This window comes from Scaptodrosophila lebanonensis, unplaced genomic scaffold (assembly GCF_003285725.1).
Source record: "Scaptodrosophila lebanonensis strain 11010-0011.00,11010-0021.00 unplaced genomic scaffold, SlebRS2 tig00000043-arrow-pilon, whole genome shotgun sequence".
Lineage (NCBI taxonomy): Eukaryota > Metazoa > Arthropoda > Insecta > Diptera > Drosophilidae > Scaptodrosophila > Scaptodrosophila lebanonensis.
This window is the reverse complement of record NW_022060545.1, coordinates 6,005,106-6,030,876: the sequence shown is the minus strand read 5'-3', so window position 1 is coordinate 6,030,876 and position 25,771 is coordinate 6,005,106. Positions and strand designations below refer to the sequence as shown.

Genomic DNA, 25,771 nt, shown 5'->3' with positions numbered 1-25,771 from the left:
AGTGCATTTCTTTTTATCACTCATTTTATAGTCCATTCAATTCAATACAATTTCTTAGTATCAGCTATTGAACAGCTTTAATAAAATAACTTCTGCCCCACTCCTCCATTGCAACAGTTGATATTTCTTTAAACTTTTCAAATTGCATTTCACAACCGAAAAATTGGCACAAATTTTCGTATGCAATTCAATTGTTGCCTGCACAATAAACTTCGACTTGCCATCTGCTTATGTATGTGTGTGTGTGTGTGTGTGTGCTTGTGTCTCTGCACACACATATATATGTGTGTATGGGTGGGTAACTTTCGGCAATCGCTGCAGTCTGGGTCCATTATCATAGCGATAACAAAATGTTTAGTTTTCGTTGCGCAAACTTTTTTGGTGTAAACTTTTGCAAGTGCATATAAATTGATTGTAACTTTGCACTCATCTATGCAAACATGGGAAGCAAGGCGTACTTACATACACACTCCCATATACAACTATACACACTCACACACACATACGTACACTTCCACTTACAGTTAGTCGCAGCTAAATGCAATTTTGAGCATTTTCGGGCGTGTCCTTATGCTCAATACGAAAACTTTGCATATATTTCACAAAAACTAGAGACACACACAGACCCACATACATACATATACTTGTATAGATGTATATGCAGTTTCGTCGTCGATACTTTTGATATGCAAAAGATATGAACGGACAGCTGTTTCCTGCTCCATTTGCTTCCCGAAAACTTTTAGAAAGGCGAAATGCATTTTGAAGTGATGCCCCTAAGGGTGGGCGGGGCAACATGCGACGCCTCTGTCGATAGTCACTTTAAATATTGTATTTGGAAAAGAAAAGCATTTAAAATTGCATGAAGTTGGCCAGTCGGTGGTGCAAAGTTTTCACGCTTTTCCACTCTGTCTCTTGCCGTGTGCTCATCTGCCGCCTCTTTCATGCATTGCACGCTTGGCTTTTTACGATAGAAGCGTTTAGTTGGCTTAACTTTAAATATTTACGAGCGGCAGCATTGACCAGGTGTCTTAGGAAATTGAAAACTTTGTTGCCATTTAAACGAGAGATTTGCGCTGATGAGGCGTGTAATCTAAGGAAAGTAGGTGAGTAAGAAAAGTTATGAAAATAAAGAAAACCAGCTTAGTTATAAAGTTTTTGGAGATGATCAACAATCACAAGCATCTACAAATAAGGCTCAATAGCAGATTTCCAATCCAAATAAGGTATACTCATGAAAATGAAAATAATTGGGATAGCTCCACATACAATAGACCTCGCTATCAATGTACAAACATGTTCATACCATAGCTAAAAAGCAACTATAGTATAGTTTCACTAACGTGCTTCAATATTTGCCAAAGCAAAAATGGGAGGAGAGTGGTAAACCGTCTGCGCTGGTACACCACAAAACACCATATAGCAGTAGAGCAGGGAGAAATACGAAACGGCAGCGTGAAAAATATCGCCATCACTTGGATGCGAGAGTTTAAAAGTTGAAAATTGTGCGGCCGTTGTTCGCATCATTCCACCTGAATCGCAATTCAATGCCCACTGAGTGGCTGCCACTCCCTCCTATTGACCTCCCTCCCGTTGACCTCTGCTTTTGCGCTTACCACACTAAGGCTGCCTGGCCTGGCTATATGGGGGCTTTGGGTGCAGATGAAGCGTGGAATTACATCAGTGACGTGGACCGGAAATTATGTAAATTTAAGTGTTTCAGTTTGTTGTTTGTCGCTATTGCTCTTGTTGCTATTTTTTTTCGTGCTGCCCTGGCCTCTAAATGTGCCGCCTGGCCATTTTTTGCCACTCTTAACATGGCAATGAAAACATGAAAGTAAAAAGACGCCAGCGTTGACAAAAACAACAACAGCAATAACAACAGGAACAAGCACTAAAAAGCAACAAGCAACAACATAAAGTTGCGCCCAAATTCCCTATATTCAGTTTGACTTTTTCCTTGCCTTGTATTTTTTATTTTATTTTCTGTGTGTGTGTGTGTTACTTTTTTTTGTGGCGGCTACAAAGTTTTCGTAATTGTTTTTGCATTTGCGGCACTCGCACACATCGGCCTCAGCATCGGCGTCAGCATCAGCCTCAACACCAGTTCCAGCCTCAGTTTTGGCTTCGGGCTGAGCCTGGACTGGCAGACTATACGGTTTGGCTGGCAATGGCCCAAATGTGTCCTTTAGTGTATTAAAAAGTTTTAGAGCGTTTCCCCCACAACTCGCTGGCCCGGCACTTGCCGTCGTCGCCCATTAACATTTTATATGCAATTATGATTATTTTACCATTGTGCATTTGCGGTAATCTTTAGGGAATAACCGCTGAAAGTTGGCCCAGGACGTTCGAGAGTTTCCCTGCCGTTAAGTTTGGTGTGTGTGTGTGTGTGTGTGTGTGAGTGTGTGACATGTGTTTGTTTGTGCGTCCTGGCATTGAAAGAGCGGTGTTGACTGCCCATTGTTAAAGTGGTTTTCGATGATAATGTTCAGGCAACTGAACTGAACTGAAACCAAAGTGCCAGACATTATAATCAATAAGTGGTGGACAAGCTGTCTGTCCAAAGTCCCATGGATTGAATCGCATGCTGCGATGGAGTTTTTGGAGCCTCCTCTGCGGATTCCTAATTGGATACTCATGTGAAATGCAGTCACAAATAAAAATAAACAACAGTTGTAAAGTTCACATCTTGAACGTAAAATATATTTTAATGTGTTTTTAAAATAAAAATAATTATTTTTATTTATGATTGTATAATAAAGAAGAAACTTTGCAATCTTGTTTTGTTAACAGAATAATCTTTATATGCATCAATCGTACCTAGGCCTAGCTATAGGAGCGCATTAAATCGAGTTGTGTTAAACAAAAATGTAAAGATATTTAAAAGAAATTCAATTTGTGTTATATTTCCGAGGCTCAAAAACAACAAACTACATTAAAAATCTCTTTTGCCAAAGTATTTGCACTAATTTAAGGAATTCGATCGAGTGATTGAATAAAGAAGACGTGGCTTTATAATCTTTCACTACATATATTCCATTAATAATAAATTTTCTCCTCCACACATTTATATGCAGATTTGTGGTCATTAATATAATGAAGGCATAGCCAAAGGCTTTATAAAAATACCGCCATTAATAGAGAACCGAGGAACAAAAATTTGGCGTAATGGCAGCTAGTAAAGATATTAAAAAGCGAACACGAAATTTATCAAAAGATATCCTGGAAATTACTGTGTCACAACCTACACAGACCCAAGGGCGTAGGGGGGGTTCTGAGTTAGATTTGTTGAAGTTTTTTCATTGATCATATGCATAAGTTATTTTTTAAATGCAACGTGCATTTTTTAATCAACATTTTAATTTTTTGGTCACCCCCTTTGGTAAAAGCTGCCTACGCCCTTGCACAGATCTATTTTTTATCAAACCCATAAACGCCTAATATAAGTATGTATATATTTCGATATTTTGTTTGTTGTTAGCTTTAAAAAAAAAAAACTAACAAAAACAAAAAAAAGTCCTGTAAGAGGTTATCAATTGTCTTCTACATCCCGGTAGATTCTACAGTGGGTTTAAAATAGTATCTACTTGGATTGTGGTGCATTCATAACTTTGCCAATAACTTAATCATCTTGTTAATAATGACAATTTTGTGAACTTTTGTGTGAAGCAAAATTTGCACAATTTGTAATTCTCATTCCAAATACCATGCTTACAACCATCCAATTGCTGAGAAAATAGTGTACGAAGCGTAGTCTCATTATGCAATTATTTGCACTCTTTTTTTTTTTTTTTTTGTTATCGTGCACAAAGTTGTAGGAAAGACAAGCAGAAAGAAAACAGAAGATGGAAATGGAATTTAATTAAAAAATGTCGCACAACTGCAGCTTTGACAGCTAATACGCTGAGCGCATACGGAAATCGGTTTGATGTTAAATAAAAGTTGAAATGCAATTACAATTGAGTTAATTAAATTCATAATCGAATTGCGGGGCGGAGGAATATTAACTGAATTTTTAACAATGAGCAAAATGCTGACATCTTTAAAATGTTTCCACTCCCTGGCAGAAAACTCACTTAGCACCCGACGCAGAAGTAATGGGGCGTCCTAATGACAATTAACATTTTTTTAATAGAGTGCAATTAGAGAGCAGCTTTAAGTAAGATTTATAAGCCGAAAGGCAAGCAAAGCAATAGCACCATAAACAGCAACAACAAGAAGAGCACGCACACAATGCCAGTGGGTGAGGGGCGCACAAACCCAAAGATGGGGGGTGGGGACGAGAACGGCGAGGATGAGGATGTGGTGGGAGCGGAGCCTGAAGGCATTGGCGTACGTCTTAAGTAGCGCCACGCACAGTTGGCCTTATTATTACATTGTTTATGAGTTCTGCCATTCTGAATTTATATGTAAACGTACTGTGTGTGATTGTGTGTGTGTGTGTGTGTGCGCTCTGTCATTGTTATTGTTGTTGCTGTTGCTGTTGCTGGCTTGGCAGGCTTGTTTTACAAGCAAGTCTCACAATGTTTACTCGTGTTTCTCATTCACTCTCGCACTCTCTCTGCGGTCGCCAACAACTTGTCCTGTGGCCACAGACGCTGAGGCTCAGAAGCGTGGCCGCAAGCTGGGCACAAAGTCATATTTCCTCATTATCCCGACCCTGGCCACTTCCAGCTCCGGCTTCAGCTTCAGCTTCAGTTCCAGCTCACTTGCCAGTGAGCCCAACACAAAAAACGGAATTATTAATAGCGTCGTCCATTTGCTGCTAAGTGGCGCAAATTGTGTGTTTGTTTATATCATTTTGGCTCCGGTTTGCTCTTTTTGCAGCCCATCTTAAAGCTGCCAGTGTCCTGCACCATTTCGCATTGGACTTAACTCCCCCGACATTGACATGCAGGCCCCTTTTTTATTATTTGTTTCTGGTTTTTTTCTTGTTTTTTTGTTTAAACACTCTGATATTTGGCCTTTACATTCGTTTTTTCCCCTCTTCACAGCGTTCGAGTGCGAATATGTACTCAATGCTCTTTGCGTACCGTTGTGCAATTTTTGCGGCTTTGGGTGTTGAAATCTTTAATTGTCCTTGACAGCATTCAGGCATGCGTTTCTCTCTTTATTTTTCGTTTTTGCGGTACACATTGAAGCGTGTAGCTTTAATGGCTTGGCGCTTCAATTGCTGCGTGAAATGAAGCTCGAATTTTTAAAAGATGCACATTTAAAGGTATTTTTGGCAAAATTTTGCAACGCAGTTGTTTAGAGATCAGAACGAATAAGGAAGCTATGACCAATGAATGTATAAAAAATTGTATAGTAAACAAAAACAAGAGAAATAACTGAAACAAATTGTTGGTGCAAAAAGATCCACTTCTTCTAGCTAACAACACTTTGAAATATTTCAATTAGAATAATAAGATATGAATATCGCGCAATCCAAAGTTAGATTGAACAAATGTTTCAAATATTTCGGATTTTTCCTGCAAATTTTATAAAAAATTATCTATATTCAAAGATATCCACGCAGGTGTAATAAATTCTAATGAATATATTGACAACTCTATACTTTTACAAGCGGGATAGCTCACTTAAAACGTTGGCTAATCACATTAATTCTTACAAAATTTGTATTTATAATTTTAGTTTACACCTAATTCTGCTTTTACACGGTAGTTTGTCGCCTAATTTAATCGTGCTGAAATAAAGTCGTGCAACCGCATAAAACATTTTAATTTTCAAACTGTGTTAATTCAAAACCGTGTAAAAATAAACTATTTTCTTAAGATTTGTGTAGGACGCAAGTTGTGTTTTATTTCTTTAGCTTCTTCTTGATTATTGGTAGTACCATCTGATAGGTACTTATATGTATTTGCCTTAAATATGACACAAATATATAGTTTTCCATTGAAAACTTAAAAGACCCTAAAATAGTCAACCACATATACTGCATACAAGTATATATTTTTGATTTGCAGGCAAAATAAACAAATAAAGCTTCTAGTCTCAGCATTTTCCTTGAATTTAAAATCTATTAAAATTAGTGAGGAGTTTGATTTGTGGGCCCAACACTTTTTACCTATCTATTGAAACCTCTTATAGAGTTTCAAGGTATTATACGACTTCTAATATCGACAATTGTATCGCACTGCAAAACAGGTGCATGCATTAAGCCTTTTCACACCCACGCCCGCCTTGGCCATCAGCTCGGATGCTATCCATTTGCACAGCATGCGCCGGACCGCACTTTGGACAACTTTTGCCGACATTAATTACCGCGCACTTGAAAAACAGTAGAAAACTCTGTGACCGAGCGAAAGTGCACTTCAAAACAAGAGCTTCGCCGTACACCGTAGAGTGTTCGCACGTGAGTTTGCTGCACGGACGTGCGCTGATTGAGCTCTTCCATGCACCACAAACACACTCACACAAATAAATACATGCACATAGCCAAGGGCGAAGTATAAACGAAGGATAAAAAAGCAACAAGGCTTAGTTTTTTTTTTGCTTTCTCTAATTTTACTTTTTGTGTGGATACTAGAATGTTATTGAAGCGCTTTGGCAAATATTTGATTTTAATTTTTCCAATTAATTGGTTTTCAATCAAAAATTTAACGCGCACATACACGTACGTATATAAGCAAGGAAACAAACATTCCCCCACCTGCTTAACTTGCATATGCACTTGGGCTTCTGCTCATTATACCGCTCCAAAATAGCAAAAAATGAAAAGTCAAATTTGCCGAGAGCAAATAAAGAAGAAGAAGAAGAAGATGAGGGAAAAAATGAACAGCCACAAAACTTTGTCCTGGACTTTGTTTCACCGCATCCTGTGCAGTTTCCGACCACAGCTAGTGGGGGCTGGTGTTGGCTTCAGTGGCACAAAGCACACGAGCACACGAGCACAGCGCGCAATGTCAACTACAAGAAAATTGTCACTAATGAGTGGTAAAATGGCAGCCACCACTGTTTGCATAGGCCCAGGCTCCTACATCGCCCACATCGGAAAGCAGCAGCGCCGAGGCTGGAAAGGAGGCAACATATTGGGTTGGGTTGGGTTGGGTTGGGTGATGGGAGAGGTTGGTCGAGAGAGCGAATTAAAAATTCTATAAAGAAACTTTTGTAAAAGTGACGAACAATGTTTTAGGGGCTGTTCAGATGGCTTCAAAATATTCTTTTCTAATATAAATACATAAAGTAATTCGGAATTATTTTTAAATTAGGAAATATACTATACTTTTACAGGGAAATACAAGCCAATTTATTAGAATATAATTCACATTTTTTTATTAATCCATGTGGAGAAGCTTACTGCATAGAGCAGGAAAAAATTTATAGTATGATGAGAGGAATTGGTTAAGCGAGCGTATAACAAATTCTAATAAGAAACTTTAGCAAAACTGACGTCAAATGTTTAAGGTGCTATTCAGATGGCTTAAAAATATACTTTCCAATCTACTATTCATCGTGAAATGAAATGCGGTAGACGAATAAAATTACCTTTAAAGCTCAACAACTTTTAGTCTGGTTCAGTTATACGAAATTGATTTTTCTGTCTGAACGACACTTAAAATTATCAGTCCAATCCCACTCTTTGACTTTATGTCACTCTATTGTGTGTTTCTCTAGTCAATATTAGCAAATGTGTCAGCTGCATTGGCGGCCACGGATAGCAATAACGGGCAAAGGACGAGGGGAGATGGGGCACGAGTGACAGGATGCCGAGTAAAGAACAACAGACGGTTGCGGCTTATGAGCAGCAAAAAGCCAAAGTCCAATGCAAGTGAAAGGGATCGAGGAGCATGGGGGGATGATAAAACCACGACAAAAGCACAAAGTTGCAAAATGAACAGCATGCAGCAGTGACAACGAAACAAACACACACATACATACAAACACAAATGTCTGTGTTTGTGTGCGTGTGTATGTGTGTGTGTGTGTATTATGTGGGGGGACAGCATAGAAAATGGCATGTTTTGTGTGTTAATGAGATAAGCATGCAAATGCGCTAATAGAATGAACTCGACTGCCAGGACAGGGCATACGCTGCTCAATTAACAAGCTTACAGACGATGCCAGTCAGCCAGCCAACCAGCCACTGCCTTTTTGCCACTTCGCCATTTTGTTTGCACCGCCACCGTTCATCATCGTTTATCTTAATAAAAGCCCGGCACTCACTCACCGATACACACATACACACACTCACAACACTCTCGCAAACACAAATGCTGCCAACCTGTGCCAAAAGTCCTTTGCGTAACGAAATTGCTTAATTTGCAGTTGGCACTCGCGGCCTCTGGCATATACATATATACACGTATAAAAAAAAAAACAAACATACAAAATCAGAGCTGGCAAGTCGAGACGCATTAGACAAAAGCTTACACACGAACTGCTTAGCAAAGGTGGTTGGGCGGTGGTGGGGAGGTGCGGGGATTGCTGCTAAAATGTTCAACGCAGTGTTAGTAACGTGGCGTGCGAACGGCACGTAAAAATGTTGATAAAACGCACAAAGCCAGTTGATGATTTCAATTTATATTTCCCAAGTAGAACTCATCTTCACTGGCAGTGCCACAGTGGCACACACGTCGTATACGTACTATTTGTAGCGACTGCTGCTGCAGCTCGTTTTGCCGTTGGCTGCACAAGCTGTGCCCCACTCACTACTCGCACTTACCTCTCGCTACCAATCGCGCCACCCCCCTCCGGCCTCACCTTCCTTTGGCGTTACATTTTTGCAACGAATTGCTGAAGCATATCACGTGCAACATAATTTTTCCGAGCGACTTGCGCTTGAGCGTTCGCCGACGAAACGCGTTACATGAAAGCCATCTCTCTACATACTACACTAAACGCGTGTGTGCGAGTATGAGTGAGTATCAGTAAATGATGAATGTGTGTATGTGTGTGTGTTTCCGTGTATGCGTGTGAGCAGTGAGTTGTACTTTATGTTTGAAGATGTGCGCCATTATGAGCGTGAAGTAGACTAAATAAATTACATTTGCTCGCAAAGGTGTTACGCATTATATACCCAACTAAGTTAGCTTTGGGCTCACGCCTTTTTGCATTCAACATACAGGTACATAATTACATAAAAGTTAAAGGCTGTAGTAACCCATTAATTTTGACATATACTAGTACTCTCATGGCCATTTCTGGTATGGCTGCTAAAAAGTGTTCGATTATTTTTGAACAAAATTAATGTATTATAGCAGATAATATTGGCTGTCAAAAATTTAATTATTTGATTTTATTTTCGTATGAACTATGTATATATACGAAGTGTATTCTAAAAGTAAGGTGACCCTTCAAGCTTCGCGGACAACGTAGATTATCGATTTGTTGTTGTTGTTACACATGTCTCGAACGTGTGTTCACAGTTTCAAGTGCATAGCATACTTGGTTTGGTTTTAACAGACAAAAAGGTTAGACGTATTTTGTTGTGCTTGGCGAATTTATATTATAAATGATAAATAAATAATGGAAAAAATGAATGGAGCAAAGAATTTGCATCAAATTTTGTGTGAAAAATTGAATCAAGTGCTCTGGAATACAGAAAAGGTTGGCAGTGGCGAATGGTGAGTAAAAAAAGTTTACAAATGGTACAAACCCTTCCAAGATGGCCGAGAAGATACCGACGGCGAACCTCGATCTGGACAGCCCACCACATCAACAACAGAAGATATTGTCGAAGCTGTGATGAAAACTGTTTTCGAATATCTTCGTGAAGTTTCATATCATATCAGTGCAATCGTCCCAAAGAAAGCACCTAGGAGAGCCACGACCGAAAAATATAAAATCGCCGAACCCCACAAATACTTGTACGTCTAACCTTTTTATTTGTCACAAACAAACTAATTATGCTATGTACGAGTATAGTATTACTTTAATACAGTTTGAGGACATTTTTGTGTCTGTATTCACCCTAATCCTGCTGAATGATATGCTTCTACATTAGTGCCACTATTTGATTCAGAAACTAATCAAGTTCAGAAGGCACTGTTCACTGAATTTTAATGAAATCCCATGCGCAATCCCAAGCCATTTGCTCCTATTGCAACCCGACTGAATGGCTTGTCATCAGATGCGTTAGGGCTCATATTGTTTCCATCTTAACCACGTCTGAAAAATGCCCAATCTATGCGTCTGCATGTCTGAGTGAAATATTCATATATGGCCTTTCATTTCATATTTCAGGCATAGAAGAAGAGAAGGGATGCTGAAGCTAACCCTATTGTGTTTGTTGGCAAATATTACATGCTCGTATATGCACCTATTGGTAGCTGCAATTTCTTTTGGACGGCCGAGCCTGTATTGGTCATTAGCCAAAGCCAAGTTGACTTGACTTTCTCTCGCTGGTGCAGAGTTTTCTGCAGATTGTGCAAAAAATGTATCCACAAAATGCGACACAAATCTTCTTTATTGCTGCTACGTTTTTGCATACACAGACAGGTGGGCAGCGCGACACATTCACACACAGAGACACACACGCATACATATATACAAATTCGTACATATAGTATATGTATGTGTGTGTGTGTGTGCAGACTTTGACAAGAGCACATTAGGGCCTAGGCAAACAACTAATGGCCTTTTAAGGCATTTTGTTCATAGGGCTCAGGTATTATTGCTCTCCATTTTGGTTGCTTAGATTTTTGCCAACCGGCCCATGCAAGGATCGACCAACGAACGGCCGACCTTTCGTTCGTTGTCCGTTCTGCCGCCCTATCTGTCGGTCTGTCTGTCTGTCTTTCCTTTTGTCTGTGGAGTAGGTCGACACAGATGCGTCCGAGCTGCCGGCATGTTGTTTTAAATTAAAAATCCACACACTCCACGAATACATACACACACACATACACACATACACACATACATACATATGTACGTTCAAACTGCTTGCAGGTGGAAAAATATTTTCCATGTTTGCAGTTTAAGCTAAAAATTTGATTTATGCCCCGGGCGGCTTATATGTATTTTATTGGATTTGTCTGAGCTTGTTTTTTGTGCTGCAGATGTTGTTATTGTTGTTGTTGTTGTTGATGTTGTTTTTGTAGTTGATGATGATGCACGTAGCTTTGGCAAAGCACTCTCATATCCCACCCTGCTTCTCCCTATCTCTCCTACTCCCTGTTGTGCCCGTTTACGATTTTCAAGAACTGACCAAAAAATGTTACCCATGTACTTCAGGGCTTTGCTGGAAAATATAGCGCATACGTAGCGCAAGTCGAAATCGTATCGGATTCTTCATATTCGACCTACACGTGCACATTCAGAATGCAACGTACACACACACACACACATACAATGTACACATAATTCGCTGCACTTGAGCAGCCAATTACACGCACACACGCCAATGAACTGACGATGTCGGATGATGTGGAGGAACGGGTTGGGTGTGTGGCCAATGCAGTTCATGACTTGATTATGCCGCTCGCTGCACTTGCACAAATTTGTTTTTGGCAGTTGATGAAGTTGCATTTATGCCGTCGACAACATGCCACACAACGACAACGACAACGCCAGCGCCAACATCACCTCTATGCTCTGACTTATGTGTGTGATTTTTGAGACATTATCCTGGCATGCGTCGTAGTTAGCTGAGCTGGCATGCATAGAAGCATAGTGCGTGTGTGTTTGTGTGTTTTTGTGTGTGTGTGTGGGTAAATGTGCGTGCTCAATGGCACTTTGATAGCCTCGAGGCTAGACGTCATTTTCAGACTAATTATCGCCAGTTGCCGTCACTGTGCGGCATTTGCACACGAACCGCAATTACTCACGGGTTGACATTGCCACGACTTTAGGGCAGGCGTCTAGAAATGCAAGGCAATCCAAATTGTGTTAACTATTTCCCTCTTGTTTATCACCAAAGGAAGCACGACAAAGATTATTCAATTTTCAAAGGACTTAGTGCAAATACTTATTTCAAATGATATTTTGAAGGTCCAGGCAGGTCACAAAAAATCGTTTTATGGAAATAATATAGTCTGTATTATTTACACCAATTTATCTGGGAACGTATATTACTCCTTAAAAAGAAGCTGTCCTGTTTCGATAATTCAATACTGTATTGTGTAGTAGAATAAGAACATACGGAGACTCCTTGGCATCCCCCTGATCACGCCCCAGACTCCCTGGTTGATCACTTTGTAACTATATGTTGTGTTTCATTTGCTTCTCACAATTGTTTCTTTCTAGATTATAAGATTCAAATCATTTCTAACTATACTTTTTTTTATTGGTCATTGAATTTTGGAAAATATGTAAATCTCCACAAATTATCTTCAGTATGCATTAAGCATTTTTGGTAACCAAATTATGTTCCTTGCACATTTCACCTTAACCTTACCTTAATTTTAATCGAAAAAGTAGTTTTTTAAATATTTTCTGGAATCTACCAATCGAATATACATGTAAATACATATGAGCATGAAGTGTTTATCCTTTGCTTGCATATGCTTGATTGATCAACATGGATGATGAAGCCTTGAATACATAAGTTTTTATTCCCCACCACCAATTTTTGTTTCACAACAGCCTTCCCTTTCAGCTTCACTACCAATTACTGTCCCGCAAGACTTCAAGGTGGTCGCTAAGTTGTCATTGTGTTTATCTACAATACCTTGCTGTCAGGCAGTTATCCTTGGCATGAATTTGCATTCCTGTTGATTTGAAAGGCCAGCTTCTCTTACTGCACTGACAGTTGTGCAATTACCATGGCAGGCGACATTACAAACGACCGCGAAAATGTTGAGAAGTTTCTGCTGTGCTGCTGCCTTCCAAGTGGCAAAGTGTTAGCAAATTAAAGAAATGACTGGACAGTTTTAAATCGTGGGAAACTCGGCAAAAATACCTACGCCAGTTATACAAGTACACTTATGATAATTTTGTATTTTTTTAATACTATTTGCTTTCACTTCTTATCACACAACGCCTGAGTAAAATGTAAGGAGGAGGCAGGGGGCAAAGGGCGCCTATCAGGTAACGGTAACGGCAACAGCATCTGCAACGCCGCCAGCCTCGGTGCCGGCAACTGTGCAGCAAAGTGCGCTGAAGTGCAAAAAGTATGCACATTAATTCAAGCAAAAATAAATTATGAAAGTAAAAAAGGCGCCTCCACTTTTCGCTGCTCGTGCATTTTATGACGTTTAATGTGCTTCTGCTGTCAGCAACAGAAGTTGCCGCCGACGACGCTGCTGCGGCAGCAGAAAAGTTGCATCAGCATCAAGTAATCGGAGATGGAGAGCGCAGCGGCAGCGGCAGCGTGGTGTGGCGTGGAGTGCATTTTGTTGATTTATAATAAAATAATGTAAAAATATTACACAATAATGAATGCGCGCGGGGTGTCCTCCATTTGCTCCCAGGACCTACCACTACACAGACACGTGCCTTCATCTCCCATCTCATTCCCTTCACCCACCATTTGACTTTGTGTCTGCGTAAAGAGCGCGTGGCATAAAACATGGAAATGTTAAATGCACAACAACAGAAAGAAACGCTCAAAGAAAAAAGTTTCAAAAAATATGAAATATGCGAAGGAATAAAACTTTTAACTAAAAATATGTATGTAACGCGGCGCACACATAAACACACATACATTTAATTTCAAGTGTATGCGTATGTATGTGAGTATGCCTTGTATGTATTTATCATGTTGTTTACGGTTATTTTTTTCCCCATTCAAAAATGTATAAGTGTGTGGCACCCTTGTCAAAATACCCTACAACGACTGAGCAAACTTTTAAAACTACCTTACCTTTGAAGAGTAGAAATAACAAACTTTAGGTACCATCGAATTATATTTTAAATATTATCTTTATATATTTACTAAACGGAATATATTTGCAGCTTTTCAAATACTTTGTATATTTTTTAAGTATAGTTTTATTAAATATTGGATTATTTTAAGAAAGAAATATTTTAAAACTTTTTTACCTTTGAAGATTAGAAATAACATAATTGTGCTTTAAGTAACATCGAAGTATGTATTAAATATTATCTTTATAATGCAGATGTTTTGTGTAAATATTTACTAAACAGAATATATTTGCAGAATTTCAAATATTTTCTATATTTGAAAAGCTTCTATATTCACTTTCTTAAGTAAAGTTTAATTAAATATTGAAAATGAGTTGGTGCAAAAAAAGCCATAATTTTTTTTTTAAGTGAAGTCGTATTACAAGCTTCTTTGTTACTAAGAAGAATTATAAATAATATTACTTTCCTTATTCACATGCAAATATTCATCATCATAATTTTTCAAACTCATTTAAGTCAACTTAATATTCAAAATTAGTCTTTGCCAGTTAGGCTTAATAGCTTTTATAAAATAAGTTCTGGTGAAACAAATAGGCCAAAAATTTTGTTTATAATTGAAATTTGTTTTTTTTTTTATTGTAAAAATCAGATATGCATTAATATTGAGACTAATTTTTTGCTGCCGCTGCACATAGCAGCAATAAAAACAGAATCAATTAAATATACTTGTAAATCAATAATCTTTATTTTAAATCTGTCCTACGTTGGATTATTGTTTAATTTTATTATAAATTTGACATTTTTTTAATCATGCTTCCGACGTGTTTCAAATATTGATTCTGCTAATAATAATACTTTGAACCCATTCTCCCACAAACGTCACAATGAAATATTCTTAAGTCAAGTCTTGGAAGCGTACAATGCTTTCAGCTACGCTCCAAAAGTCAACCCATCCAGCTAACATTTGATACGATAGATGTGTGTGCTTGTGTGTGTTGCATGTCATGGCGTTCCTGCAACTTTATCGCACAGAAATTGCATCATATTTCACGAGCGCGACAAAAATAAAAACACAACATGAAAAGAAATATACTATACATATAAAATAAACATAAAAAAGGTGGAAAGTTAAGGACTTAGCGTAGGAAACTTTTACCTGCACTTGGCCAAAACACACGTTCACTCACCAGCTGGCTAAGACGGACAGAAGCCATACGTCGTGAGATCCAGCTAAGACGTAGCCACAGCATTTTGTGTTGCGTCAACGTGGTTACAACAATAACAGCAACAGTAACAACAACAGTAACAACAACAGTAATATAAAATATAATCAAATATGAATAAAAAGTTTTCTGAAAAATGGCAATGGTTAAAATGTCTGCCAACGCTGCGTATGAGTAATGCAGCTAAGAGAAAAGAATTGAAATACTTTACATTAAATCATACCAATGAACTTTATTTAGACATTCCACTGCTGATTATAATTTGTAATGACGAAAGGTTCATTTGGGCACCTCTTGTGGTGCTCAGAGCGCAATCTTTGGTATAATTTTGAAAACTCGAAGATAAACTTTTAAAATGCACATAATTAATGAAAGACCAAATGTCGTCTTTAGCAGCGTGTGCAGCAGAAGCATCCTGGTTGTGGGGCAGTCGAGGGCAGTAAGAGGATCGGCAGTCGACAGTTGGCGGCCATGGCAACGAACGGCAAAAGGCAACAGCATGAAAGCAAACAAAGTGTAATTAAAAAGTACTTAGTGACTGCCACTCGCTCACAAGCCGGCTGGCTAGCTAGCTGACTGACTGGGGGCACTCGCTGGCTCACCTGCGATAAATAGTTTTGCGCTGCTGCAATTTATTATCGTTAACGTTATCCTTAAAGAAGTAGCGCCGTATGCCGCTGAGATACGAGCGAAAATATTCGCTCCAATTAATCGTCGCTATGTTGAACTGCAACAAACGTCTTTCTGCTGGCGGCACCAATGCGTTCAGCTCGTCAATGTTGCGATGCGAGAATTTCCACTCCTTCAGACCGAACCAGGCCATCATATTGATTATGCGCGAAATTTTCCGATATGCCTTCACGTAGCTGCCGAATGTGACGAATATCAGTATGCATGTATGTATGTGTATGGGTGTGTATGAGTATGAGTCTGTGATTACCTACTTTGGTGCAGCTGCTGCTGCTGCTGCTGCTTCTGCTCTTGCTGTTGCAGGTAATTGATGGCAAAGCGCAGCTAATGCGCCCTAATTGCAATTTGTTAAATATAGCGTATACGCCATGTTGCGCACAAGCAACCTGCACACAGAGTCGACTCAACACACAAATAGATACATACTATGTATCTGTATAAACACAAATTCTATTCAATAGCATTTCTATGTACCGCTTAAAATCCTTTCTATGTTGCTACACCCACACAACTCTAGACTCTCTCTCACACACACACACACACGTGGAAATAAATAAACAGACAGACGAAGAGCCAAATACAAAAACCAAACCTGGCCGCTCAGGCACATACACAACACACCTACATATACTCACACACATATTTTCAATGCTTGCTTAGGACTGTTGCCAACCTCTGCCTGTGTTATTGTATTGTACTTCGTGTGAGTTGACAGTGCAGTGCACTATAGAGTAGATTCCCAACAAGGGTGGATGAACTTTATTGGAAGAAAACATTTCTTAGAATACTTGTACACATTGATTTAAAATCAGGTCTCTGATTCAATCAAGTATCGGGCTTTCATAAAACGTTCTTATCTAGAAAAATAAAATCGGCTTCAAGGGTACCTAGCCATAACCTAACTGGAAGTAAAGTTTTGTTTCAATTCAGCCTGGACATATACATAATATAAAAATTATCAAGATAATTCCATGTCAAGGAATATTGTTCCTTACGTCTATTTTTCAAACTTATCATTTTTGGCATTTCTTGTGATATTTAAAAATTGTTGTAAAAAACATGTACTTTAATGTTTGTTTGGAAAACAATTTTCAAATTACTTTTTAAGCAAATGTAGATACGAATACTTATACAAAAATCGGTTTTATGTTGATGATGATGAAATTATACAAACAAAACCGATACAATGTTATTATTTCTATTTCGAATTTGTTTTAAAGATAATCTAAAAATAAATTCAGAAAAATTAAATGGAACAAAGCCCAAAGATGGAACCTGCATTATTAATAGCTATAGTTATTAAGTCATTTCAATCTGTATTTCTGTATATTATAACTAAATTGCATATTAAAGATGAACGTAAAACAAAAATAAAACATACGATCAACACACGCATACTAACTAACTAACATTAAGTTGGCAAGGATATCTGATAAGTTTGACCAATAAGCGATCAATCTGACTAATACGTTTTTTCCCATTTGTGTTCAAAATTATGTTTAATGTGACCCACTGTACTACGGATACTTACATGCGCTTTTGTCCGGTGACCATGGCAATTAAATCTAAAATATAAGCTGGGATATTGTGCAAGAAAAATGCAATTGCACAATGCAGAGGCTTCGAGGGTATTATAACGTACGAGAAGCACCTGTGACAATAATGCGGTCGAGTGGTCGAACGTTCACCCGTGTCCCCAGAACAGCACCGTATCCAGGATACCATGCATTGTCATTCGATTGCCATCGAAGTTTCAGTTTCATTTTCGTTTTCGTTGCCGGTTACATTGGCATTTGGTATTTTTGCCAGCAGCGCATGGCATGTTTGTGTTGTATTTGTTATTTTTTTTATTTTTCAAAATGTTTTTCATCGTTTTGGTTTGTTTGTAGTGCGCGTTACATTTCCATTTTAGTTGTTTCAAGGTATTAGCAGAGCGTAGATAAATTTTGTGAAACGTTTGCACAGAAATACAAATGTAGAACATATTTAAGCATCGGATTAGACATGGATACGATATTGCGGTTTCGCATGTGTTTGAGTGCAAGATAAAAAAAAACGTATGGAAGGGAATATTTCAATAAAATATTTTACTTTTTTTATTCAAATTTTTAGTTATCTCTGTGTACTCACCAGAGCGCTTTGTCAAACGGCTCGTGGAAGCCTTTACGCGACAGATCCATATATTGACCCCAGGTAATATTGTTCACATCGGACACGTAGTTATAGACAGGCAACTCAGCTTTACCATCGGGCTGCCTCAATTTAAATCTGAAAATATAAATACGGTTAAAGATAATTTTCGTTTATGTTTTCATGCCATTTAAAGTCATCTTAATTGTAACTTGTTCAAAAGTTGTCCAAATATTTGTTCCACTACTTATTTATTAACCAATAACTTTATCCCATAAAGGGGAGTTTTTCTATGTCAAAGCTTTTCTACAAAGTGAAAAGACATTTTTTGAAATATTTAGACGATTCAAGAAATTACGAAATTTTGAAAAATTCAAGTATGTGGAAATAAATTAATGCAAATGTAACTTAAGGAATTCCCGTAAAAATATATCCTCAAAAATTACTTTAATATATATATAATCCTGGCACTCGATCACAGCTAACATTTATAAGCTTAAGAACAAGTTTAAGCAAAAAAATCTGATTGAAGTTGAAAGTCTAAAAGGCCTTTTGAGAAATATAAATAAATTGAAGCATGTCCATATTTGTAATTGCGAGATAAATGTATGTCATGCTCGTAGTAAGTTTTTCCTAGCAAAGTGCTTTTTACTTTATATTTACTTAAATTTTACAAAGGTACGAGTTAACAATAATATGAACCAAGTTTGATTTTAAAATGTTTAAATCAGTTGCTCCAGATTAGGAATACTGGCACACAATATAATAAGACAATACTATGCTGTAAAAAAAACTTATCAAGCTAATTGTATCCCACGCTTTATAAGACTTAAGACACCATTCTAATTTGCTTGAAAAAAGTTTAAATGAGGCTATTTGAGAAGCGAAATGGTCGAAGCCTCGAAAATAGAGAAAGGCAAAATTAAAATTTCATTTCAGCTCCAACAATTAAACTTGATTTTCTGTCCCTTAGCTAGAATCCATCCCATCACATGTGTACATCAATGTCACTTAGAAAATTTTAAGCAACTTTTCCATGTACAATACTTGTATAGTATACATGAGCAGTGAGCGCTTGTTTATGCTTAGCCAGCGAATTGTGGACCAACCTTCTTGCAATATCCCAGGCGGACGCTATCATTGCATTCACCACATAATCGGCGGGCACCATGTTCGCCTTGCAACTCGCCGTTCCGTAAATGCAACGCACGAGTCCCCGTGCCGTCCAAGTGCATAAACCTGATGGCCCGTACAAATTATCAGTCCAGCCGGGAAATGGATCCTTGTACGTTGACATTACTGCAAATAAATAAGAATTAATGGCTGCTCTGGCCTCACTTGGCTTGCTTCGTAAGCAGTCGCTTCTCATTGCTTCCGCTGTTACTGTTGCAGTTGATTTTTGTACTGGCAAAGCGATAATGGTTCACTGCCACCCACACGGTGCGCTCACCAGCTTGTCTGCCCACAAAACTGCTAACTGATATGTCTGGCTCCCAATTGCAAGTTTTGCACTTGCATTTTTTTTTAGCTTTATAACCAAAGAGTCAGCAGGCAGACGAGACGATGGAGGGCAGAAGGCAGTGAGGCAGTCAGCTTAGTGTGCATGCTGCACTGGCAGGGCATGCTTTGGTATTTTTGTGTTAAAATAAATGAAAATTTGTTTGTGCTTTGTTCCAGACCCTTGTTCTTTGCCCAGCCCAGCGTATCACGACAACGCTCGCTTGGCAGTCGTTCACACTACTGGCTCCGATAAGACAGATAAATAAATTTCGCAAACTTAGGGCACCAGATGGCTTGGAAGAAATAGTTGTAAACGTTTTGATCCCTAATCGCTTGACACTTAGAGTTAAAATAAGCAGAAAATACAAAAATGAGGGAAAAAATGCCAAGACATGACAAGACTGCCTGTTGATTTATGTTTTATATTTTTTTCTCATGTTAACATGCTTTTCAAGAAAAATAACCTGAGTAAAAAAACAGTTGTGTAGGAAAATAAACATATTTGTAATTGTACGGCTACTTGAATGAATTACTTAAAACATCTATAACTATTTAAATAGACCTCTACGTAAATAATATTCTATACTTCTTTGATGGAATGAAAGCAACATTTTCGGCACCTTCATTAACAACTTAAACTTTGAGAAACCGCCTTCATCTAAGTAATATTTGTCTTTTTTTTTACTACTTTATATTTTTTTAGGAATTTCAGATGTTCTATAAACCGAAAATATAATTATAAGAGAATGAAACCTAATTGTTATTTAAAATCTAGTCGAAAATGTACGGAAAATTTGTTTTATTGTCTGAATGATCCTTCAGCCTCCTTCTCTGCCTTTAAATCCTGACTCTTGGTCCAGCTAAGTCAGCCACGTTACATTTATACTTTGGCATTTGCTGGGGTTTGTTTTCGTTACGTTTCGTTTGGTTGCTGGGGCACAAAGTTTTTCTGCATGCATTTATCTATTCATCCACCCACCAGCTGTCCCTTGTTGGTCACACACACACACATACACACACACACACATTCACACACATACACTGAGCTGCTTGCCTGCATTCAAAATGTAACGCTTTTCGCTATTTTTCACAAATTTTAAATATTCCTTTTTCTAGTTCTTTTGCTGCTGCTCCTCCTGCTTCGGTGATCCTAATCCTTTGGGGCCTCGTTTGGCCAAAGACCACAATGCCAGCTGCATTTGGAGTTTCTAGTAGTTTGGCTTCTCATTTTTGTAAGCAAGCGCATTTTTGGCTTTCCTTCTTGGCCAAATTCGTTGTCGTTTTCGGTGTCGGTGTGTCTGTGTGCTTTGCATGCCCTTGGGTATTTGGCTAATTATCTGACAATTAGTTTGTGAAGTCAAGTTTGAAACCACAAACCAGAGCAACCCAGATAACTGGCTGGCCACTGGCATTACTCGTAAGTTTCATTTGTTGCGTCTTACTGCTGGGACTCACCTATTGGCGGTCGAAAGATGCCCGCGGGCATGTGATATGCTCGATGGTTTACCAAATTCTCAGCGCACTTCTTTGTCATTGTGTAGGTGTTGGGCATCTCACCAATTAGGCAGTGACGCATTTTCTCCAGAGTCTCGTCGTCAAAGATGCGATAGATCTGAACAAAAAAAGAAACAACAACAGGTAGAAACATGTAGCATCCAATCCAATATTCAATTCAAGCGGGCTAAGGAGGGGTGGTGCTCTGTTGTAATTGCAATTTGGTCGCGATTTTTTAATTTAAATAAATTGTTGCGCACATCGACCGATCGGCAGCGACGATATGTGTGCACATCAAATAATAACACGTATGCTTGATGCACAGTTTGCTTTCCAATCCTCCACAATTTTGGCCAGTTCCGGGCCAGAGACCGAACGAACGAACGAACGAACGAATGAACGAATGAAATAACGAAAACCCACCTGCATGATTTTTTCGTAGCCAATTTCACTCTCATACACTTGTTCCTTGATGAATTTGCGATTGCAGTTGCAGTAGAGTGTCGAAATGTGCACGAAGGACTGCCCAGGGTAACAGTGCGAGGGGCGGGTGACGCATGTCGAATGTTGATTGAATTGTGTTGAAATTGTTTCCGAGCGCCGTAAAATATGCAACAAAAAATAACACGATGTAAATATTAAAATTCATATGCAAATATTTTCCATGCAGACATGCACGTATTTTATGTATTTTGGTTACTTAAATGTGCCAATATGAATTTTTCACCTCCCAAAAAATAAAAGTACAAGTTACACCTGCATTCTTTCTGTTTAAACAGCAAGCAGAGTCAGTAGCTTAAAGGCATTTTTCGTAAATATAGTATGACACATAAACGAGTATGTATGTCATGTTAACACAGCGAAGAGAGGTTTTCAGTGTACCAGTTCGGGCTTTATTTGGCACACATCAGACTTTAGTGGGCAAAAGATCACTAAAAACAAATATCCAAACAAGGACAATTATTTCCTAGTAACTATCGATGAATAATACCTCTTGTAAGTAAAGCCGATCATCAAATATTCTATAACTAACCTCAATTTTTAATTGAAATGAGAAATAGCTTTAGATTGTTGTACACCCCTTTTGAGGCAACAAATAACTATTTATTTATTGGTTTTTTTATTTATTATTAATTTTTAATTGAAAATGTATAATTGCTTTAAAAAGCTGTTATTTTCCTATTTTCTTTATATTCTTCTTTAAAATGTAAATTCATATACTTTACTTTATTTTTGGATAACTTAAATTTCTTTGAAAGTCTCTTAATATATGTATTTTAATTTCAAGTTTAGTTTCAGATCCTGTTTCTGAATAAAATTGAAAAACTGCTGAGTTTTATATTTTTTTGGATAACCTAAAGAGACAAAAACAATGTTTTACTTGTATTTTTCAAATTAGTTCTGGTGTTTCTCTTGCTTGTGTTAGTTGTTTTTTAAAAGTCTGCTCCAGAAAGTGTTATAAAGTTAATTCCATTAATTAGTTTTAATGGGTTTTATAAAACGGTTTTCATACAAATTATACATACCTTCAATTGCTTCATTTCCGTGGCCAAATCCACTATCTTGTTTGTGCCCAGGACGTTGATGTCAATGGCATCGCTAAGTTTCTCATTGAATTTAACCGATGCTACAACATTGAAGACTATCTGAAACATGAAAGCAATGTAATGCATATTAGAATTTGCTAAATTCCAAAACAGAGCCAACAGCAGCATCACTACTACTAACAACAACAACGTAGGCAGCTGCAGTTGTGCAAGGACATACAAAATGCACGAGAATTGAATGCAAAATGGACGCAACTGTAGAATGCAGCTGGTTCCCCGATACATATGGGAATGTAAACGTGTGTGTGTGTGTGTGTGTATGTTTTTGTGTGTTTGGTGTTGCCCGCTTGCTGCTTGCCTGTTGGTTCATTGTGATAACCTCAAAGTCAGCGTGCAGGCGCATACACGTACCAACGCACAATAGAACCACCACATAACACCACATACTCGAACCTCCATCCAACTGAGCGCTGGATACTTCGTGCATTGAACATCGAACACAAAACAATTTTAGTTTTAACATGGCAGATGCGAAAAAAAGGCTCTAGCACTTGGCATAAACAGGAAGGAGAGTTGGCGACAGGATGGGAATGAAGGCGGGAGGGAGGGTGAGGGTATCTGAGTGACTTGTATGCAAAATGTTTTGCAAAATGCATACAAATAGAACGCCAGGCGGATGGATGCAGTGCTACTGACTGGCGGCAGAGATAGGACAATGGCTCGCGTACACCACAACAGGCAAACAGCCGAACTGCCGTTACACTTGAAGCATGCACAGGAATTTTCATTTATTTATATATTGTTTTTTATATCCATACTCGCACGTTCTGTCTTCTGCCCTCCTTCCACTCTTCCCCCCTATCTTTCTTGTGTCCACCTCAGTCAGCCAGCTCGGCTACACAATTTTACAATTTTACGTGCTGAGTTTCAATTTTTGTTGAAAAGTATAAAATATATATATATATATATGCATGCAGGCATAGATAGGTATTACCCGATAGAGATGTGCAGTATACGTGATTTTGAATTTACAAGTTTGTGTTCATCCCAGCTTCTTCAAAAGAAATGGGACAAGAACTTTGTTAAGATTGGAGGGAAATTTTGTACAGCCTTCCAGATAATTTTTCCAAAAGAACTGAACTCGAAAGCTGATTGCCATTGTACTTTTTAATAAAATGCCAATTTTGCCAACACAGAATTCATTTGCTTCCCTATTACGAGGTTCCATTTAAGGCTCTAAATATAGTTATGTTTATTTATATGCGGAATTTTCTGTTGGGATTTTAAATTGTTATATCTCGCTCCCTCAACTGATTTATGTTTGCAAAGAATTATCTATTTCAAATCTAAGTAAGCAAACATCTTACAAATGGGGCTCATTTTGAATGCGGCGTTTATGTTGCTTTTCATTCCAAAAGTGTCAGTTATTATGAAAACTGAAACAGAACCAGCCCAACTTCATCTGAAATATTTACTTAACAAATGTTCTTGTGCAACTTTAATTGGAAAATCTATCACATATTGAGCTGACATAAACAAACCATAAGCAAAATATTGTTTTGAAATTTGAACGCTATAATGGCGTGTATGTTTTAATCCCTAAATTATTATTTTTAAAATTTGTATTTATTCTATTTAGTTTTAAGGGAGATTTTTGTAGAATACGCATTTATACTATTGCAGTAGCTGTTTGAATTTTTAGTTACAAATTTGTACTAATACACATTTTACATTTTTTTAATCAATGAATTTTTTATGAGTTGTATTATCAAAATCATGTAATTTAAGTGTCCTTAGTTTTGTAAAAAAAATGTATAAGCAACAACTAATCAAATTCTGGGAATAGAATATGTTGAAGATATTTATGTTTTGATCTGATGACTTGCTTTACAACGAAAAACATGTTTTATTTTCAAAGTCTCTCACGCGTTGAGCCTAGCAGGTACGTTGTTTCTGCTGCTTTTTGTGCTGCCATTTTTTATGCGCCGCTTTAAACGTGCCTATGAGCGAACAAGTCAAACAAAATGTTGCCATGGCGAAACGGAGAGTGCCAGAGAGAAAAAAAGCATAAAAGGGAAATAAAGTGAGTAGTGCCTGTGTCTGTTATTGTCGTAAACATTGCCTGCTAGGCAGCCTGTCTGCCTTTGGCAGGCCACGCTGCGTATACGTAACAAACACTCACACAAACACACACACACACTTACATATCAAACTACTGCAGCAGGCAGATAGACAAATAGACAGACAGATGGGCAAACACAAAAGTTTCATACAAAAGTCCATTGATTGAATTGCCAACACAGCAAGCGCCAACAACAAAAACTCACTTGGACTTCAGACGAGAGCATTGCACGGTCGGCGGCATCGATGTCCAGGTCGATGGCACTGTAATCAGCGCGTATCGCATGCAGCTTCTCAAACAGGCTCGGGCAGTCGGAGCGTATTGTATTGAATATCTGGAGGAGTGAAAGGAGCGCAACGATTGGATTTGAATTATCCTGAGGCGATTGGCATGCAGTCCAGCACTTACCGACTCATTGAGAAACTGCTCCAAACGTTGCTCCACGCTCATGTTGTCCTTGCAGCGTATCAACATGTAAATTTTACGCAAGCCAAAGGCACGCAGCAACTTCTCCGTAAGCACCTTACCCACGAATCCAGTGCCGCCCGTAATGAGGACTGTGGCATCTTTGTAGAAATCGGCAAATGGGGTTTCGCTATCGGCCTGGCCCTCATGTTGACCGATGGCTTGGGCTATGGACGTTGGATTAAAACACTCGGCGCTTGTGTTATAGCTGCTGCGACGCGACGATGATGTGGATGAGAAGGCCTTGCGAGCTCCTGTAGCTGCTCCTCCTCCCGCTCCTCCTCCTGCTCCTGGTCCTGCTCCTGGTCCTGCACCTGGTCCTGCTCCTGGTCCTGCTCCTCCTCCTGCTCCTCCTGCTCCTCCGCTGGCCTCCGCTGCATAGAGGAACCAAACGTTAAATTTGCAAAAGCAGGAGAAAACGTCACAATTCTTACTGTTTTTGGAGCTATCACTGGACATTGGTTTGAATCAATTTTTACAACCGTTCGTCACCAACGTAAAGAACGCATTGATAGCCAGTTTTTTAATTTCGAAAGTGTTCAAATATCACCTGATGCCAATCAATAAATGACAGTTATATACTTGTCCAGATTTTCCCATCATTACAAATGCACACAATGTGAACGCTAGCCGTTTGTATTTCCTTATATGTAATAATGCTTAGATTAGTGTTGTGCCATTAACTAGTTCATATGGCGGTATATGAACTAGTTCGGTGTTTTAATTCGTAGCTCATTACGATTAAAGTGAATCATTTTAAAAGTATTTAGTACAATTTAATTACTCGGCGTCAAAATAAATGAAATTATTTTATAGTCAACTTAACTCGAAGTTCAACTCAGTGTACCTTTTTG

At 38.3% G+C, this 25,771-nt stretch overlaps 1 protein-coding gene across 1 annotated transcript; it reads right to left on the bottom strand.

The window, feature by feature from the left end:
* Window positions 1-15,272: 15,272 nt before the first annotated feature.
* LOC115622345 (fatty acyl-CoA reductase wat) lies at window positions 15,273-25,376 on the bottom strand. The gene is made up of 11 exons (XM_030516257.1): window positions 25,352-25,376; window positions 24,861-25,084; window positions 24,658-24,786; window positions 22,310-22,429; window positions 21,207-21,305; window positions 20,745-20,901; window positions 18,899-19,088; window positions 17,790-17,927; window positions 17,191-17,310; window positions 15,572-15,835; window positions 15,273-15,384 (listed from the first exon to the last, which is right to left on the bottom strand). The coding sequence occupies exons 1-11, from the start codon at window positions 25,374-25,376 to the stop codon at window positions 15,273-15,275; spliced, it is 1,578 nt and encodes a 525-aa protein (XP_030372117.1).
* Between the last annotated feature and the right edge of the window lie 395 nt (window positions 25,377-25,771).